The 20,602-nt window shown below is 28.3% G+C and overlaps 4 protein-coding genes across 4 annotated transcripts; 2 read left to right on the top strand and 2 right to left on the bottom strand.

The window, feature by feature from the left end:
• Positions 1–6,887: 6,887 nt before the first annotated feature.
• On the bottom strand, positions 6,888–9,036 carry LOC134837357 (fatty acyl-CoA reductase 1-like). The gene is made up of 8 exons (XM_063852727.1): positions 8,976–9,036; positions 8,652–8,791; positions 8,482–8,593; positions 8,286–8,395; positions 7,981–8,227; positions 7,409–7,710; positions 7,283–7,353; positions 6,888–7,227 (listed from the first exon to the last, which is right to left on the bottom strand). Exons 1-8 carry the CDS (start codon positions 9,034–9,036, stop codon positions 6,888–6,890), a joined length of 1,383 nt encoding a protein of 460 aa, XP_063708797.1.
• A 45-nt stretch (positions 9,037–9,081) lies between these two features.
• Positions 9,082–11,664, top strand: LOC134837356 (fatty acyl-CoA reductase 1-like). The gene is made up of 5 exons (XM_063852726.1): positions 9,082–9,181; positions 9,769–10,220; positions 10,591–11,142; positions 11,196–11,266; positions 11,325–11,664. Exons 1-5 carry the CDS (start codon positions 9,082–9,084, stop codon positions 11,662–11,664), a joined length of 1,515 nt encoding a protein of 504 aa, XP_063708796.1.
• A 240-nt stretch (positions 11,665–11,904) lies between these two features.
• LOC134837353 (putative fatty acyl-CoA reductase CG5065) lies at positions 11,905–14,739 on the top strand. The gene is made up of 6 exons (XM_063852725.1): positions 11,905–11,974; positions 12,033–12,163; positions 12,665–13,227; positions 13,280–13,654; positions 13,713–13,838; positions 14,502–14,739. The coding sequence occupies exons 1-6, from the start codon at positions 11,905–11,907 to the stop codon at positions 14,737–14,739; spliced, it is 1,503 nt and encodes a 500-aa protein (XP_063708795.1).
• An 11-nt stretch (positions 14,740–14,750) lies between these two features.
• On the bottom strand, positions 14,751–20,042 carry LOC134837352 (uncharacterized). The gene is made up of 9 exons (XM_063852724.1): positions 19,764–20,042; positions 19,531–19,704; positions 19,235–19,476; positions 18,335–18,865; positions 17,936–18,279; positions 16,565–16,633; positions 16,364–16,494; positions 15,371–16,302; positions 14,751–15,314 (listed from the first exon to the last, which is right to left on the bottom strand). The coding sequence occupies exons 1-9, from the start codon at positions 19,971–19,973 to the stop codon at positions 14,942–14,944; spliced, it is 3,006 nt and encodes a 1,001-aa protein (XP_063708794.1). The 5' UTR covers positions 19,974–20,042; the 3' UTR covers positions 14,751–14,941.
• Between the last annotated feature and the right edge of the window lie 560 nt (positions 20,043–20,602).

The following is a 20,602-nucleotide window of genomic DNA, read 5'->3' as shown; positions in this document are numbered from 1 at the left end:
ACCACACAAAATGTATGGAATAAAATAAAACAGAAGCATTCCCGCTTATTTATTCGAGTTTATAAATAATTTAAAAAGTTTTTCGTTCCTCTTCAGCAAATACTGCGAAAAACATCTTACAGCGATAAATTGAATGTGTGCAGAGTTTAAGGAGTTTCCAACTACTAAATATTCGCAGAAAAATATTTTAATCTTGGATGCAAAAACCACACTTCCATCAAACTAACTGAATATTATTTCCATCACTACAACCAGACGAAAGACAGACAAAAGTGTTAAAAACATGTTTACTCCGCGCAAAAACCCAGGTAACTAAAAACCAATTGAGTATTTCGGGTGTTGCGTAAATCGGTAAGGGCCAGAGTAAATAATAATTTAGCGGACGAGACGCAAAAGTGACAAGAACCCAAGGGTACGGCGATAATTCACGCATTTTGAAATAAATAATAAAATTTGAAATATAAATAAGTGTAAAATGTGCTAACGAATTCACTTAATTTACAAGTTTAAATTGTGGCGAAAAAAAAATAAGAAACGTCTCGCACACACACAAAAGCAACACCCGACACCGAAAGATAGAAGATGGAAGAATAAATCAGATCAATTTATTAATTCTTGGAATTCAATTCTATTAAATTTGTGGGAAATGAATGGATAGAAGAGTAGCACTTTGTTTGTTTTAAGTGACAAAGTTATTACCAGAAGTGGTTTCAAGTGTTGCCTAAGTAAACTATTATTAGAAGCTATTTAGGCAGTTTATTGTTCTTGATTTCCGTATTGAGAAGGAAATAATTGAATTGAATTATTACGTTTTTGTTTTAACTTTGGCACAATTGGCACCTTATCTTGAGCTTTACACTCGGTTCAACTTTATACTGCACGAGAATTCCATAAAATATAATACGAAACAATCTTCGTCGTATCACATTTTAAAGGGCATTTTTGTGAAATTTTTGTAATTGAGTGATTTTTGTTGTCTGTCTGATGAAAATTTTTATGGTTTTTTTTTTGTCAAAATTGTGAAAAACTTAAAATAAATCATTTTACTTTTGAACATTTTGGGCTTGAAAAAAAATAAAAAAAAATTGGTTTAATATTTTTTTTATATTTTAATTTAATTAACTAAAATATAATTAAAATATATTTTAATTAAAATATAAAAAAATATTAAATTAGAATTAGTTTAAAAATTATTTGAAGGTCATTTAATTAATTAATTATTAATTAATTTTAATTTAATTTTATTTTATTTAATTTTTATATAATTGTCTTAAATTTTATTTTTTTTATTTAACGAAAAATTTGATTTTTATATTCAATTTTCTTTTTCTGATTTATGATTTTTTTTTTTTTTTTGATTTAGGCCGCTTCAAATTTTTTTGAACTTTTTTTTTGAAATTTTCAATTTTTAAGAATTTTTATTTTTTTCTTTAAATTTTTTTTTTATTTTTTCTTAAAAAAAATTTTTTTTTATATTTATTTTTTTTCTGTAATAAATTTTAAATTATTTTTAGATACCATAAAATTTTATTTTTTTAAAATCACTTTAAAATCATATAATTGTACATTATTTTGCCTTTCCATTTTGAAAAAATTAATTTTATTTATTGTAAAATTTTAAATCATTAATTTACTAAATAGTTTATATTACATAATTATATGAGTAAAATTTTTAGCAAAATTATTTTTTTGTTTAAAATTTAAATTTTTATTTGTTGAATTAATAATTTTTAATAATGATAATTTAATTTATAAAATTAAAATTCAAATAAAATTAAAATAATATATAGAAATTGTTGAGGATGTTGAATTTAAACAAAAATTAATTCATCTAAAAAAATATAAAAATTAAAATAATTTTGAAAAAAATATTGTTTTTTGTCTGTGAAAATTTGAATAAGATATTTTTATATTAAAATAATAAAAATAAAATTTTATATAAAAAAAATAAAAATATCAATTAAACAATTTTTATTAATTAAATAAAAACTCAAAAATATTGAAACAAAATGTATTTAATTGTTTACCTTTTTGTAGTTTTATTTAAAAAAAATTATTTAAATTTTATTTCGTTAAAATGCGCATTAATAAAAGTAAATGTTCTGAGAAATTATTTTAAAAATTTTTTACTCTACTTTCCATGGATTGATTATTATTTGAAATTCTAATGCATGACAAAACGATTTTTACACAAACTATAAAACTACTCGGATAACAGCGCGTTACCGTACTGCGATTTAAATAAACGTTTGTGAGTATGTGTCACAAACTCAGACATAAATTCCAATCAAACACATTTAAAACTTTGTCGTAAATAATAAATAACGTACCTTTCCATCAGAACGACAACAACAAAAAAACTTTAGCTCACTATATTTTTGTTAAATCGTCCGTGTCTATATGGGACTTTGCGAATGTCAATCGGGGGAGAGAAAAAAAGAGGCACATCATTGCCACATTATAATTTAAAATATATATATTGGATCATGATTGTATTTTATTTTCCATTTTAAAGTTTCTGTGTGACTTGAATAGAATCGGAAAATAATCGAAGAGCTTTCTTTTTTTTTTGTTATATTTATTCCTTTCTCGCTCGGACTTAAGTGGCTTTTAGAGAAACCTTTTGTTATATGAATGAACGGCAATTGTGAAAGCAAGAAGAAATTCAGTTGGGAATTTGAAATGCAGCCAGATCGTTGTTAGAAAAAGTATTATTATTTATGGGTACGTTTTGCGTTATTATTTCAATTTTTCTCGTTCCATCTTCAAAAGGGACCATAATTACCGTCATGAATTTAACAATGCGTCTTTTCAACATCTCAACCTCATAAAAAATGCGCAAAACCCGTAGTGGCACGTTTTTAATTCAACATTTTTCTCATGTTCAAACCGGAGAACTTCCTGAGTTTAATTCTAATTAGATCCCTTTTACCCGTAATTTAACATTTATATTCATAATCGTGAATTTTTCTTCAGCAACACACACAACTTGGCTCAGTAACTCTCGTAAATCACATGATTTAAGCGTAGAAAAAAATTCTTCGTTTGATTCCAGCCAACCATGTATGTTAATTAATTTATCACACATTTGTGGAGTTGTTACGGTGCTGCGATGGCAGACCATGCATGTTGAGGGTGATTCGCATGTAATTTACCGTTCACTGAGTAAAGTTCATTGCTTTCTGCAAGAACAGACAAAAACATTTTTTTAAAGCTTTAATGGAAAATTTCCTAAATTTTTTCCCAATATTTGCTTTAAAAATTCTAGACGCGTTAATTACTTATTAATTCAATCCCGAGCCAATTAATAACTGTTTGTTGTGCATTTTTCAATGTTTTTATTCAAATCACGTAGTTTTATTAGTTTTATAAAGTATGCCAAACAGCATTTTGTCATGTAGTGCTATAAAAATAAAATCTAGACCAAGTTTCGAGAAAAAAAATATCTGAAATACTCAAACATGATGTTACTTGAATATTAATTCAGAAAATTTCTCCGGTACGATATCCTTTTGAATTCTTTTATTTTCAATTTCAAACCGATCCCCACAAGCCATAAGTCTTTGATATATTGTCAGGCATTGTTCGAGTAAGCCTTTTATTATTGTCCTGCAGATAAAAACATTTTAAATTGCCCTCGTACGTATGTGTAACAGATAAACACCTCAATTATGTGTTGCACTGACAGGTGGCTCAACCGAGAAAATATCCGAGTAAGAGACGAACATTTTCTTTTGTCTCAAAAATATGAATTCAGTATAACTTCCGAAAACCACATAAGCTCATAACATGCAAAATCGGGTTCATATTTCATTGTGCTCAAAGCCTGAAAACATTTAACATACCTCGATAGGTATTTATGGCATAGACTAGACGATTTATAGTCAAATTTAACAAGGTAAATTTTGATTAAGATGACATGACATTTTACTGTTAAAAATTTTTGTGTCTCTCAATTGAAAATGTTCTCATTTGGTATTTCTTGAAAAATCTTAAAATTTTTAAAATGTTGAAATATGTACTTTTTCATATAAAATGAGTTAGTTCAAGCAAATTTTAAATTATTGGTCAATGTTTTTGTTAATCTTAAAATAAAATAAAATAAAAGTGAAAATTTTAAAATATATTTTTTTAAATTATTTTTATTATTATTTTTTTTTTAATATTATTTTTATTATTTTTATTTTATTTTTTAAATTTAATTTTATTTAATAATTTTAATGAAATTTATTTTAAACAAATACAAATAATAAAAAAAAAATATTTTTTTTTTTCAAAAAAATAAATACAAAAATTCAAAAATAAATAAAACAAAATTAAGTAATAAAATTACAAATATTGTTCAAATTATTAAAAATTATTAGAAAAACAAAAATTATATAACGGCAAATTTTGACCAAAAATATTTTTTTTTTCTAATATTGAAATTTTTGAAACCTAACTAAAGAAAAGTAAAAATTTGTTTAATTTTAATTTTTAAAAAATAATAATTCTTTTTCGAAAAATCTTTTAATATTTTTGTTTGAAAAAAATGTAAAATCTTGAATATTTCTTTCAAAAAAAAAAACTCGCACGGATCTCGAAATTTTTTAAAGTAACCACACGATAATATTTCACAGTAGTATAATGAGAAATTTGTTGTCTTCATACATTTAATATTTATAATTACTTGTCAGTTTGCATTATTAAAAACATCAATTTCTCATTTAAAATTTCTCATACAAACAAAATTTTGTGTAAATTTCTGAAAGTTTTAAAGATTAATTTCGTTAAATTACGATTAAATTAGTAATATTTATAACAATTAACTCTTTTCCTTATGAAGAACAAATTTGTGAAATTAAAACTATTTTCTTCACAAATATTTCTTTTGTCATAATAAATTATCAATTACAATGTTTGTCTTACTTTTAACATTTTAAATAGTTGAAAAACTTTCAAATGCGAAAAGTTTTCATTAAAACTTTGGTAAATACATTTCCGAGTACCTGGTGTCATCAAGTCTGAGCAAATTACCAAGAAAAAGAAATAAAATCTGTCAAATAGTGCAAAAATCAAAACAAACTATTTCAATGTCGTTTGCAAGAAAATTTTCTCCATCGAATAAGTCGAAGTTCAACGATAGAGTTGTACTTATTTATCATTGTAAAAAGTTTTATTTCTTATTAAATTGAGTCTTAGATGCTTGGTTAGACTCGAAATGGCACTCGATCCACACAAAAGGCGGCATAAAAAGTCATATAAAGTTTTAATGTTTCGTAATAATGGTCATATGTATATTTAACTTTATTACAACATTTGAAGCACAATGTTATTTAATTTTATTTTTTTTTTTAATGTAAATAAATTTTAAATATGTTTCACTTATTCGGTGTGAGTTTGCTTCAATTTCACTCTTTGGACTAAATTAAATTTATTTTTTTGAAAAATGTTTTTCATCCAAACCACAAAATTCCGCTGTTTATTCCAGCGTTTTGATCAACAGACATTTTTTAATTAATTTTATGCCGTTCAAGCAGCTAATGCGATAAGAGAGTTTTTCTCCCAAAAAGTATGGGTGCACGCGTGACTAAGATTATTCTCTTTCTCCACATTTTAATGCGATTTTTTTTCTCACAACATACGCGTTTCATCAAACAAATAATTCTATTAGAAGTGATTAAAACACTGAATGAATTGTTTTTGGTACGTCATCGGGATTCATTGGCGTCTGTTTCATTCACAGTGTTAGTTAATTAATTACCGAAGCACGTTCAAAAGAAAAATAATTTTATAATGTTGCAATTGTTTCTTGTTTTCTATTGAGCTTTATTGAATTTCTATTGAATTTTATCTTATTTATTTCTTTTTTTTTAACACAACTTACATCTAGAAATAGAAAACTAACCTTGAAATTAAAATTTTTTATCCACTTTTTAAGTAAAAATTTTAAAATTATTTTTTTTAATTATTTTTTTAATTATATTATTTAATTTAATTAATTAATTTTTTTTATAAAAGTAATTTTTCACTGATTTTGCAACTAACGTCAAATTTTACAATTTAAATGCACTCGACTTGTGATGATTTATTTGTTGCAAAAGTATTGTTGCTGTTTTAATGTCATAATTTTATTACTACTTGAGGTTGAAATTTATATATTTTAAGTACATAACACAGTAACACACATTCGGACAATTTTTCTGTTTTACTTGTATTGAAAGTTTTTATGACTTTTTTTTACATTTTTTTTTATTATGTAAAATTTTATTTTTAACTCACTTTTGTAATTTTTTTTTTTTAAATATTTTTATTTATTTTTTATTTATATATTTTTTCATTAAATTTAATTTAATTATTTTTTTAAATTTTTTTTATATTTTTAATCCAATATTTAACCATAAAATTAGCGGTAATGAAATTTTTATACGTATGAATTTCTTGAAGATCCGTCCGTTCAAGATACACGCCGAAATATGACTGAATCAAATATCACTTGTATCACGACAAAAATAATAAGAAGAAATATTTCACATGTAGAACACAGTGAAGGATGTTTGCGCAAACCGACTAACGTACGTTAGAGGTAATACCGCGAAATGGTATAAAATTCCATCTCCGGCATCTAGTACGTCGATAGAAGAACAAAATATTTGAAAATATTTAGAATTGTAAGAGTTGTGGTGAATTCGACCCCTCCAGTGTTTCGGTGACAAATGCGCATGCGTTCGTTTTCGTCGCAAATATAGACGATTCGCTTCCACTCGCACGACAAATTTGCTGAAAATGACTCCAGCTTGCCCGTTTTCGCATTTCTCAATGAATATTTCGATGTGAAACTACCTGTTGATTGATGTTTTGATGATATTATTTATTATTATTGACCTTCACCGTGAACCGCTAAATATCTAACAGAAAAATTTGTTATAGATAAAATAAATAAAAATGGCTAGGACGGCATATTTGACAACTTGATCCAACAGAACCATGCGTCGATACAATTTTTTAGCGTTTTCGAGTGTTTTATCGGGCCAGTGCATTAAATGTCTTCGACTTCCCATCATGCTTAGTTTTAAATATTCGGCGGTGCCTGGTATTAATTCCTTTATTTCGAACTCTTTCAACTCTGATTTTGCGAGAAAATTGTTCAAGTTCATAAATTTTTCATTTTCGATCGTCCAATAGTTGCTAATGAAGTATTGCAAAGACACTTGGGCGTTCATGATGATGCGTTGGTATTTCAGTAGCCTGAAAAAAAATATTTTTAAATTTTTTGATGAGTTTTGTTTTAAATTTTACGAACATTGGTTGCTTCTTGTACAACTTCAGGACTCCATCAACCAAAATTGCGGGAAGAATTTGAGTGAAAATCACCTAAAATTATTTTTGTTGGTAAAAAAAATATTTCAAATATCACAAATTTTCTTACTATTGAGTAAAAGTCATAAATGCAAGAAGTTACTTTGCCATCAGGACGCCACAACATCACATTTGCCGGAACTTCTTCTACAACTTTCTTTCCAGTTTCGACCAAATCGATAGTTTTTTTTACTTTGATCGAAGCTGCATTATATACGGAGGCCGAATTTTTCTCGTTCGCGTTTTTAACTGCTGCTATTATTAACCCTCTAATCACCATGTCGACGGGAATCATATTTATTTCACCATTTTTAGGGCTATACAATACCCGATTAATTCCAATTGATGCAGACAAAAAGATACTCGTAGGTCCTAAAAAAGAATAATATTCAATTAAATTAAAAATACTTTTTAAAAATTTTTGGCCCTTGCTCCATTTAAAATTTTAATTTTGTTAAAATATTTTTTTAAATATTTTTTGGCAAATTTTTTTTTAATTTTTTAAAGAAAAAATTTTTTGAAAATAATTTTTTAAATCTTTTCAAAAATATTTCTACTGAAATTAGTATTTTATTATGAAATTTCACCTCTAAAAATATTTTTTAAAAAATTACTAATTTTTTGATTCAGAAAAAAACAAACCATTAAAGTTATCGATAAATCCAGGTATCGGCTCCCTTTCTGCGGGCACTACAACTGAAGGACGATAAATCAACACAGGCAACTTATCCTTATGTTCGTAAACCATGTACTCGGCGATATTTTTCGTAAAAACATAAGTGTTGGCGACATCCGTGGACCATCGAGCATGAGCGGAATCTAAAATCTCTCCGTCTATTTGCTCAGCCATCCTTATTGCATATCGCCAATCCATGTATGGAGGATAAATCTATTTAAAAATTAAAAGAAAAATATTAAAACATCAAAAAACTAACAAAAAATCTCACCTTTTCTTCGATTATTTTAGAATTATCACATTTGGAGTACGCCGTCGAGACATGAACAAAAATTTCCAAGTTCTTCAGAGAACTCGCAAAATCCAGTAACGTTTTTGTCGCTGAAATATTTACCATGATTGCCTTTTTGAGTGGATCGTCAAAGCGCACCGATGCCGCACAGTGAAAAATTACATTAACCGATTGCAGCTCTGCAAGTGTAACGTTCCCTCGCGTGGCACCGAAATGCATCCGGATGACAAGTCGCTTTCAATGCCGACTAATTTGTCGAGTGCCGTTCCAGGAAGTTGTTGAAAAATCTAAAAAGAAGCACTTTAGTGACACACAAAAAATGGTAAAAATCTATTGAAAACTTGCCACTTCTTTTTTAAATGATTCCATTCGCTCGTGTACAGATTTTCCCCGTTTGCCGCGTAAGAGGATAAAAATGCGTTTTATGCCACTGCACGAACGAAGTAACTTTTCAATGAGACATTTTCCGATGAATCCAGTGCCACCTAAAAATTTTGTGAAATTTTTTTCTTTTTCAGGTGAATAAATTTAATGTTTTGTTTTTTTTTTAAATTTGCGAAAAATTACAAATTTTTGATATTTTTTGAATTACATTTTTTTATTAAAATTAATTTTTCCAATTTTTGAATTAATTAATTTTTTGAAAATTTTTTTTTTTATTTCTGTCACCTGTTATGAGAATCGTTTTTCCATTGTAAAATTCCGCGACTGATGCTTTTTGATGCGACATTTTGTTAGACGAAATTTTAAAATCGACTGAGCTAATGGCACTCTAATGCTACGCTTTTTATTTGCACCAAAACTACACTTGAGTAATGCATCAAAAAAGTTCAATGTCGGACAAGAACATCAATTAACTTTTGTCACTCAGAAAAGTAAATTGCATGGAAATGTCATTTTCTGTGCCAAATTCATACAATTTGTCTTTATATAAAAGTCTTTGTTTTTAAAATTAAAATTTTATGTGTCACTTGTTCAACATTTATGAATTTAAATTTTACTTTTTAGACAAAAATTTTTGATAAAAAGACCCTTAAATTGTCAATCCGTCTCTGGTTGCAACAAAAATTAATTAAAAATCGAATTTTTTGGCATAATGCTGTGCTTCGGCATGCAAAAATCCAATGAATATTCAATGAATTCAAATAATTTCCGACTTATAAAAGCCATGAACTGTTTTTTTCAGACACTCAGTCGAATAAGAACTCGAACAAAAATAGAAAGTCGCAAAAATAAGCAGCACGATGAACGCGAATTCCATAAAGAATTTTTATAAAAATAAGGTGGTTTTTATAACAGGTGTGTTATTAACTAAAGTTTCTATGATTTTTCATTCAAAAAAAGTCAAAATATTTTCAATTTTACATTGTCCCCTAATTTTTTTTTTTTTTTTTTTTTTGACAAAAAATGAAAATATTAAAATTGTTCACCTCAATTAATTTTTTTAAAATAAATTTCGTAGGTGGCACGGGATTCGTCGGCAAAACAATAATTGAAAAGCTGTTGAGATCTTGCCCAGACGTTAAACGGATTATAATTCTGCTTCGCGGCAAAAAAGGAAAATCCATCGAAGAACGTATTGCGGATTACAAGCAACAAGTTATCTTTAGTCTCATTCAAAAGTCTGATCCATCGTCATTGGACAAAATAATTGGAATTGAAGGAGATTTATCATCTGGCACGTGGTCCGTTCCAGATGACGCAAAGTTAAAATCTGAACTGGAATCGGTCAATGTAATTTTTCATTGTGCCGCATCAGTTCGCTTTGATGACTCTCTCCAAAAGGCAATTTTGATAAATGTTTGCGGAACAAAAGCTATTCTTGATTTCGCGAAAACATTGAAGAAGTTGGATGTTTTTATGCATGTTTCGACTGCTTATTCCAATTGTGATCGCTTGAAAATCGAAGAAAAGGTAAAATTATTTAATTAATATTTTCGTTTAACCGCTTTAATAAAATTTTAAGTAGAAACTTTATTAAAAAAAATTGCAAAAAAATTTTTTTTTAAATATCCTCTTAAAATTTAAATAAAAAAAAAATCAATTAAAAATTCAAATAAACTTCTCAGAACAGAATAAAAAAAAATTAATTATAAATAAGTAAATAATTAAATTTTAAATTAAATTTAAATTAAACAAAAATTAAAAAAATAATTTAATTTAATTTAATACAAAAAATTAAAGAAAAAATCGTTTTAATTTTTTTTTTAATTTTTAAACAAAATCATTAATTTTCACTAAAAGCAACCTAAAAATATATATTTTTCATTTTTTTAACTTACAGATCTATCCAGCTCATGTCGATTGGCGCACAACAATCAAAATAGCAAAACTCATCGATGAGGACACGCTCAACGCACTTTTTGCGAAATATTCGAGTAACATGGCAAACACGTACGTTTTCGCGAAACACGTTGCCGAATGTATGGTGAACGATTACAAAGACGAGCTACCGCTGATTATTTTTCGTCCTTCGATTGTCACGTCGGCTGAAGTGGAACCGTTACCGGGTTACATTGACAGCTTTAACGGGCCCATGGGTTTGATGGTTGCCACCGCAATTGGCATCAATCGAACATCTTGGCAATCGCATGAGGCAGCAATTAACGCAACTCCCGTAGACCTGTGCGTCAAAGGAATTGTTATTGCGGCATCGAAACGCCCAAAGCCCGGCGACGAAATAAAAATTTACAATGCAGCGTCGATTAAGACGACAAAGTATGTGGATGCGGTGAAGCAGGGGAAACGATATTGCGTCACAAAAGCACCACCAAACATGTTTTTTTGGCGTCCCGGTGGGCGATTGACGGAGAATTATTACGAATTTTACTTGAGGGTAATTTAAATTCAATCAAATTTTTGAGAAATATTGATTTTTTTTCGCTTCAGTTAGTCTTTACGCAACTTATTCCAGCAGCTATAGCAGACGTAATGCTACATTTGATGAATAAAAAGACATTGTAAGTCACTTTTTGATCTTTAATTTTAACAAAATCCAAAAATTTACCTCTTTTATAGCTTTTTGAAACTCCAACGAGCTTTAATAAACGCTCAAACAAGTCTCCATTACTTCATGAATAACGTCTGGGACATCAAAAACGACAATTTTTTGCAGTTGAGTCACGATGTTCCTCCCGAAGAATACAACGACTTCAATTTGAAGGAAGTTTATCCAGATTACATTGACTATGGGTCACTTTGTATGTTAGGAGCTCGCAGATTTTTGCTCAACTGGCCAGATAAGGACCTGGAAAAGGGCAAACGGAATTTGCAAATTGCCATTTGGATTGACAAAATTGTCAAGTACACGTTTTTCTTTGTAATTTTTTGGATTTTGTACACGAAATATGTTAAATAGGTTTGTAAATATGTTAAATTATGTGCGGTATTGACGTTTTTTTTGTGTTTGTAATTAAAGCTTTTTTGTAAAATGACTAAGTAATGATTTTTTTGATTGTTCGGGAACCAAATAGGTCAATCAACCATATGACTTTGATTTATTTTTATAACAAACTAATGTTTGTTGGGATTTGTTTTACTTAGTTTCGTCTAAGTCGTTGAAGTGGATTGAGCTTCTTTTAATTTTTTTTAACAAAAAATGTCGGAGTCATTACCTTCAATCCCGGAATTTTTCGCCGGTCGGCAAGTTTTTCTCACTGGAGGGACTGGTAATGAATATTTTAGCAATTAAATTCTTTTTTTTATTGAAAAAATGTTTATTTTTAGGATTTATGGGAAAAGCACTGGTTGAGAAGCTTTTAAGATCTTGTCCAGAAATTGATAAAATTTTCATGTTAATTCGTCCAAAGAAAGGAAAAAAACCTGCAGATCGTGTGAAAGCTTTTGCAAAGGATGTGGTAAGATTTTTTTAAATTTTTAAACCATTTTTAAATATTATGAAAAATTTTTAAATATTATATAGCAACATAAAAAAGTTCTCAAGTAGGAATTTTGAATAAGAATTTTTGAAAATTAAAAAAAAAATAAATTTTAAAATAAGAAATTCTTTTGAAATTTTTTATAATAAATTTGAATTTTTCAAAGAAGTTAAAAATTTTTCAATCCAATAATTTTGGTCAATTAAATTTTTTTTTATTTTTTTTTTTTAATTTAATGTGTTAAAAATATTATAAAAATTGATTCAAAATTGAATAAAGTAATTTTAAAATAATATTTTTAATTTTCTTATACAATTTTTACTATAAAATTGATCATTTTAGCTCAATTTCAATTTTATGTCAATTCTGTTCTATCAATTCTATCAATTTTATGAACTTCGTAATTTTTTTCATTTTTTTTTTTTTTAATTAAATTAAACTAAACTTACCTAATTATGAATTTTAATATTTTTTTTTCAGCTTTTTGAGACACTTTTGACTGCAAACCCGAACGCACTCCAAAAAATTGTTGCAATCGAAGGAAATGTTCAAGCAGTTGGCTTAGGAATCTCAGCAGAAGACTTCGCTCTTTTAGAAAATGTCTCGATTGTCGTTCATGCGAGTGCAAGTGTGCGTTTTGACGATCCCCTGAGAGAAGCGATCCTCACAAATGTTCGATCAACGTACGAAATGATCCAGTTGAGCATGAAACTGAAGAAACTTGATGCTTTTGTGCACATTTCGACGGCTTTTTGCAATGCAGACTTCAGAAAAATTGAAGAAAAAATTTATCCAGCACATGGTGATTGGCGTGATGTATTAAAATTAGCAGAAAGCTCTTTAGATGATGAAACAATCAACATATTGACGGCGAAGTACATGGATTTCCTGCCAAATACTTACCTTTTTACGAAGGGATTAGCTGAGAATATTTGCAACGATTTTAAGGAAAAACTTCCGATCATCATTTATCGTCCTGCGATTGTTACGGGAGCTGAAGTGGAACCTCATCCAGGTTTTACGGATAATTTTAACGGAATTATGTAATAAATTTATTCAAATTTTGGTACAAAACTCACTTTTTTTCTTTCGCAGGGGTCTTGCTGTCGCAACAGGACTGGGCATTCAACGGAGTCTCTATTGCTTAAAAGATGCCGAGCTATTTTGTACGCCTGTTGATACTTCAGTTCGTGGCATTATAAGCAGCACCTGGCGAAAAGTCTTGAATGAACCAAAAAATGAGCTGGCAATCTATAATTGTTCAAATGGAACAACTTCAATTAACGAAATTATGGATATTTGTCTTCATTTCATTCGATACCATCGACCATTTATAAATTTTGTTTGGACTCCTGTTGAACCGGCAACAGCTTGTCGCTTCTATGATTCAATCTGTGCGGTTTTCTTACACTTTTTACCGGCATTTGTTGTGGATTTCCTTCTTGTCAACTTGGGTAACCAAAAACCGATGTGAGTCATGAAGAACCTTGAAAAAATGTTTGAATATTAATTCTGTAATTTTTTTTAGTTTATTGAAAGTTCAACGAAAAATCCGTCATGCTCAACTAGCATTGCGATATTTCATAACCAATAAATGGGAAATTGTTAATGATAATTATGCTTCTCTCACCTGGAGTCTTAAGGAATGTGACAAGTAAGTAAATCTGTACATTTTCTTTGAATTTTTTTTTTGTTTATTCACTAAAACTCAGTAAAAAGCTATAAACACTTTTTATTGAAGGTTTAGAATACTTAAATAAAAATAAAAAATAATTTTTTCACCATTTATTAAAATTTTTGATTTCTGCATTGGGATTTGCTTTAAAAAATTTGTTTTTCAATTAATTATGATATAGGTATTTAAAAATTTAAATTATTTTTATTTCATTTTTAAACAAATTCGCCAATATAAAGACAATACATTCATTGACTTGAGGAACGTTTTGAAAAAAATAATAAATAAATTAAAAAAATAATTTTTTAAAAATTCTTTATAAAAAAAAAAATAAAGAAGATTTGAAAAAAATATTTTTATAAATGTTTAAAATATTAAAAAAAAAAATAAAACTAAATTAAATAAAATAAAATAAATAAATATTAAAAAATATTTAAAAAAAATAAAAAAAAAATTAAAAAAAAAATATTTTAATTATATTAAAAAAAAAAATTCAAAATTTCTTAAATTTTTTTAAGATTTTCCTTTTTGACGAAAATTTTATTTTTTTTTATTTTTTTAATTTAAAGTGATATTTAATAGATTTCTACCAAAATTTTGAATTGTATAAATTAATTTTTTAAACTTTACTCTATTTTATAGAAAATCCTTTGAAACATCGAGTGCCGCAATTTACAACAGAAACAAATACATCATTGACCAAGTTATTTTTTGTCGGCGATACTTACTGAAACAATCAGATGACACAATTCCCGAGGCAAGGGCTCGCTTTTGGCGCTTTTTCATAATTGACAAACTCTTGCGGCTTGGATTAATTTTACTTGTCATTTATTTGATGTTGAAACACGCGTTTAACATTGACTTGTACGCAAAATTGTGATTTTTCTTTGATTAAATAAAAATGAGGTAATGGGAAGATAAAAAAAAATAGTTTTTTATAGCAGTTCATGTTGTAAAATTTTCAAGAAAAGTAAAAAGTTTGTAAACTTTTGACCTTATTGTATGTAAATTTTATTTCCGGCTAAATTTCTGATTTATTGTTCACCATTCACCAAATTGTTGACATTTTTTTTGAATTCTAATTAGGGCAGGAAGTACCGTTGAAACACATTTTGGAGTTGTTTCCCAAATAAAAAGTAAAAAATTAGCGGGAACAAGATGAATTTCACCGCAAAATCGATCGCAACCAATATTTTCATTTTTTTACGAGCTGCCGGTAAATTTTCCATCGGATCTTTGAGGAGATATACCCTTCCGGCAATGACTTGATCCATCATGTACTTATACCGGTCGACATTTTCTTCATGTACAATAAAATCAAAGGCGGGTTTGTCATCTGGAAGGATGAATTCCGGGAGAGAGATGTAATTTTGACACCTCATATCGAATCGTTTCGTCACGAAATATCGAAGAGCATCGCCAGCGTTCGTTACTTTCCTCTGGAGTCTCAAAAGCCTATGAAATTTTTTTAAATAAATTTTAATGAAAAAGTTTTAAGAAATTTAACTTACATCGGAGGTTTTCCCGCCAATTTCAGTACTGTATCCAGCAAAATGGCGGGCAAAACATGCACGAAAATATTGACAAAGAAATAGATGAACGGACTACTGGTGATAGTTCCATTTGGCACCCAAATCGCCAACGAAAGTGGGTATTTTCTGGATGCTTCTAGCAACACGGGTCCCGTCATTTCCGCGACATTCGTTTTTCCCGTTGCACAATTGTAGATAGGCAGCGTTTCCTTATCCAATTTTACGGCTTTTTTCCATGCCGCGACAATTATGGCATTAACGCACGTATCTGCAGGCGTGCAATAAAGCGGCGAATTCATGTCGCAACAAAAACCGCGAATAACTCCCGATCCCGCGCCAACAATAAGTCCCGTTGGTCCATTAAAGTTCGCACACCAACCGGGAATGGGCTCCTTTTGAATGCCAATCACCACCGCAGGACGAAAAATGCTTATCGGTATCTTGTGTTTGTACTCGTCGCAAGCATTTTCCGAAAGACCCTTCGTGAAAACGTACGTATTTGGCAAATTATCCGTGAATTTCTTACAAAGGATGTCCAGCGTGTACGCATCTGTCGTTTCGGCAATTTGAATCGCTTTTCGCCAATCCATGTGTGGCTCGTAGACACGTTCCTCAATGACTTTGTGGTCCGCATTGCAATATGTCGTCGATACATGCAAAAATACTTTCAAATCTTTCAAGGTAAGTGCAAAATCGAGCATTTCCCGTGTGCCTCGAGTGTTCATCAAAATTGCCTCCTTCAGGGGATCGTCAAAACGAACGGATGCCGCACTGTGAAATATCACCGAGACATTTTCCATCAACTTTTTATCGGAATCCGAGAGTCCGAGACCCAATTGTGTCACATCACCAAACACGGGAACAAGTTTCGACAGGATATTTGGGTCTTCTGCTCGAACTTTATCAAATAACTTGAAGAAAAATTAACAAAAATTAATTTAAATCAATTTTAAATTTTTTTAAAATATTTACCGGACAATCTTCAAACTCCTTAATACGATCACTGGCTGCCTTTCCTTTTTTGTTACGCACAAGAATGAAAATTCTATTGATTTCGCTGCATGACCTAAGCAATTTTTCAATCAAAACTTTGCCAACAAAACCTTTGAAATGAGAAAAAATGAGTAATTATAAAAAATCACAGTTTAACGAAGATTCTATGGATGTACTTACCTGTTGCACCGGTAATAAAAACGTCTCTATTTGCATAAAAGCTGGGAATTGTCGGTATTCCAATCATTGCTGCACGATTTTAGTTACGAATGGATTTTTTCTGTAATTATGATGTCTCGCGTTGCGCGGCAAAATGACGACTGACCGTTCTTGGGTAATTCTAGTGCGAGTTTACCGAAGTTTGTTGACGTAAATAGACAATTAGACAAATGAACATAAGAATTTATTAACGTGTAAATGGATGAACTTTTCAATGAAGCTTTGTTCGGAATTAAATTTAAAAAAACTTAAAAAATTGTCACTCGTTCCTTCGAGACTCAAGAGTTCATTTTATTTATTTGTTTTTTGTTTGATTGAAAGAAATATAATGAATTTGCATATAGATCAAGTAGGTATTTTAGAAGCATGATTAAATGGAAATTTCCATTGTTAAAGCTTTGTTTTGGAAATAAACGTCATACTTGTGCATTGACCTTTCATGTGAAACGTTAACTATGACACTACGTTAACTTCTTATTAAAAAAACTTATCGCTGTTCTTTAATTGTAATCGTAGTATAATCGTCCTTGACCTCACGAGTGAGCGAACTATAAACGAGTTTCATGTCAAGATATCCACTGGTTTAATGTAAACTTTTATTTTTTAAAATTTTTAATCTTTCGAGATAAAAATTTCTCTAAAAATGAGAAAAAAAATTTTTTAATAAAAAATTTAAAAGTTGTTTATTTTTGTTAAGCTTTAAATTAATAAAAAAAAAATTAATTAATAAATTATAAATTATTTAATTTTAAATAATTAAATTAATAAAATTAATTTATTTTTTTTAAATTTTTTTTAAATATTTAATTTTTTATTTATAGTCAAATTATAAAATTTTATTTGCAAAAAAAAATCCAAAATTTAAAAAAAACTGATTTTTTTTTTTAATTTAACTTTGAAAATTCGAATTAATTTTAATTTTAATGTTAACCTAAATCCTTAAACGTATCAAAAGTGAAAGTCAAAAATTTTTTCAAAAATTTTGGAAAATATGGGTCAAATTCGTGAAAAATTAAGAAAATTCTCAATATTTAGCGAGAAAAACATTAATGTAAATAAAAAATTTATTTCCTTTAAAAAGTAATAAATTGCTTACCTTCAAATTTCTGTATTTCATGGTAGAACGACGTCTTCTGGTCCGCAATTTTTTATTCTTTAAAATTATTTTAAATTAATTTTTTCAAATTTTTATTTATTTTTCTACAGAATTTATTTTTCAGAGAGTTTTGATCAAAAAAGTTAATAAAAATCGATTTTTTGACTCCATGACAAGTGCCTTTTATTCCAAATCACCATTTAAATTTTTAATTTAATATTTAAAAAATAATTTTTAAAATAACATGTAATCATAAAATTTATAAGCAATTCCTCCATAGAATAAAAACTTCACTACTTTATCTGCCATTATCAGTATTTCAATACGTTTTCTCGCAGCTGGAATTGTCTCATCCGGATCCTTAATGATAAATTTCCGTGCACATTTTTGCGTTTTCTTAATGAAATCGACACTTTCGGCCGTAACATCCTTCATAATCATGTCAAAAGTTTTCTTATCAGACTCATTTAAGAAATTCTTCAGCTGTAAATACTTAAAGTTATGCATTTCAAAGGCATGTGTCACAAAATGAACCAGAGCCAATTGTGTCTTTTGAATTTTTTGCTGCAACTTTAGTAATCTAAAAATAAAATTTTAATTAAAAAAATATTTTTTGTGAATTTTTTAAAAATTACCTTGGCTGATTTCCGGTAAGTTTGAGCGCTGTGTCAATCAAAATTGCGGGTATCATGTGAAATAATACACTTTGGAGTTTGAAATTGTAAATGCAGGTTGTGTCTCCGACAGTACAACGCCAAATTGTCATCGACATGGGTGCGTAATCTTTGATGTCGTCGATATTATAAATGATTTCCTGCGAGCTGGCACGTGCTGAGGTGGAAATGTAGACAGCTGTTTCGGTGTCGATCAAGTGTCGCTTGCATGCTGCCACAATCATGCCGTTAATTGAGGCATCCACGAAAACCATGTCAATGGGATTTTCCAGTCTGCCGTACATACATTGCATAATTCCCATAAAACCGGCAATTGATAAGCCTGCGGGACCGTTTAATGTGGTTGACCATCCTCGTAGCGGTTCTTGACCTTTTCCGATGACGACAGTGGGACGATAAATCACAACCGGGATTTTGTCTTGATACGCTGAGCAAACATTTTCCGCAAGTGCTTTCGTGTAAAGGTATGTATTTACCGAGTATTTTGTGAAACTAGAAAAAAAAAATACAAATTTTTTGATGATTTTGATTATTTCAATTTTTGATAAAATTTGAAAAAATTTTTTTTTTAATTTTCGATTTTAGTCGAATTTATTTTTTTTCCAAAATTTAATAAAAATATTGTTCTTTTTTTGTATCATTTAATAATCAACTAAAATTTTCTCAGTAAAATTATTTTTTTTTAAATATTTTCAAAAATTAAAATTAAAATAAAAAAATTAAATTAATTTAAAAATATTTAATTAATTAATATTATTTAATTATTTTAAAAATTTTCCCTGATTTTTTTCAATAAAATCGTTCGATAAAAATTGAAATAATTAAATTTAATTTTCTTTTTAAAAATTTTCAGAAACTTACTGCGTTGTTAAAATATTCAAGGTATCTGCATCCAAATTTTCCGCTAATTTAATGACATTTTGCCAATCATCCATGTTCGGATACACAATTTCCTTCAAACGATTTGCTTTCACATCCTCGAGACTGCCCAAATCCATGTTACAATAAGCGGTTGACACATGAACAAAAGCGCGAACCTTCTTGAACGTAAGAGATAACTCAAGTAATTCACGTGTTCCTCGTACATGACTCAAAATTGCTTCCTGTTCATACAAAAAAAAAATTATTAAAAAATATTTCTTTTAAATGAAATTTACCTTTAATGGCTCATCAAAGCGAATTGACGCAGCCGAATGGAACACCACTGACACATTTTCCAATCGTTTACGATCAACTTCTGAGACTCCAAGACGAGGCAAACTAATATCTCCTTCAATTAACTCCAATTTATCGAGAGCTTTTGGATTGTTTTTTAACAAATCGTCAAAAAGCTTGAAAAAATTTTTTTTTTATTTTTTGAAAATTCTTGTTAATTTTTTTTTAAATTTACCACTGAGTCGTAAAAGACACTTTTTCGTTCTTGCACTGATTTTCCACGTTTTGGTCGAACGATTGCGTAAATTTTGTTTAAATCATAGCAACTTCTTAATAATTTCTCGATCAAAACTAATCCCAGAAATCCTGTTGAGCCTGTAATTAAAATATCGGATCCCTTGTAAAAATCTGGAACACTTGGAATATTTGTTAATTTTGAAAGCATTTTTTATTGTCTTGCACGAGGAACAACTATTTAACGGCAATTTTTATTTTTGGTGTTGACACGATTGAATACGAACCGCAACTAACGTATTTCGGTAACAATTAGAACAAAACATATGTTCTATTAAAGCGTGAAACGGCAATTAATTCAAAAATTATTAAAGAAATTATGTGCATTTTAATTGCATTTGGGTACTTTTTGTTTAAATTTAGTTCGAAATTAATTTAGTGACAGGGTGACACAATGTCTGAGTATGAAAACCTGTTTTTTAATAAATTAAGCGTCGCCCAGACCAAATTCTTTAAAATTTTGTGTTTAATTTTGTCCATTTTTTTTATTAAAGAAAAAATATTTTAATTAAAATTAAAACCTTTGACAAAAAAAAATTTTTTTTTTAGAGGACAAAATTAAGTTATAAAATTTTCAATTATATTTTAAATTCAATTAAATTTTTACTTTTAAATTTTGACTCAAATTTTAATCAATTTTAAAAATAAAATAAATTTTTTTTTTTCATCACTAAAATTTTTTAAAATAATATTAAAATATTTTTGAAAAAAATATTAAATTGAATATAATTTTTTTTTAAATTTTATCATGAGTAAAGTATTAAAATTTAATTAATTTCA

Source organism: Culicoides brevitarsis, chromosome 1 (genome assembly GCF_036172545.1).
Source record: "Culicoides brevitarsis isolate CSIRO-B50_1 chromosome 1, AGI_CSIRO_Cbre_v1, whole genome shotgun sequence".
Taxonomy (NCBI): Eukaryota; Metazoa; Arthropoda; class Insecta; order Diptera; family Ceratopogonidae; genus Culicoides; species Culicoides brevitarsis.
Note: the sequence above shows the minus strand (reverse complement) of the source record. Positions and strands in the feature narration are given on the sequence as shown.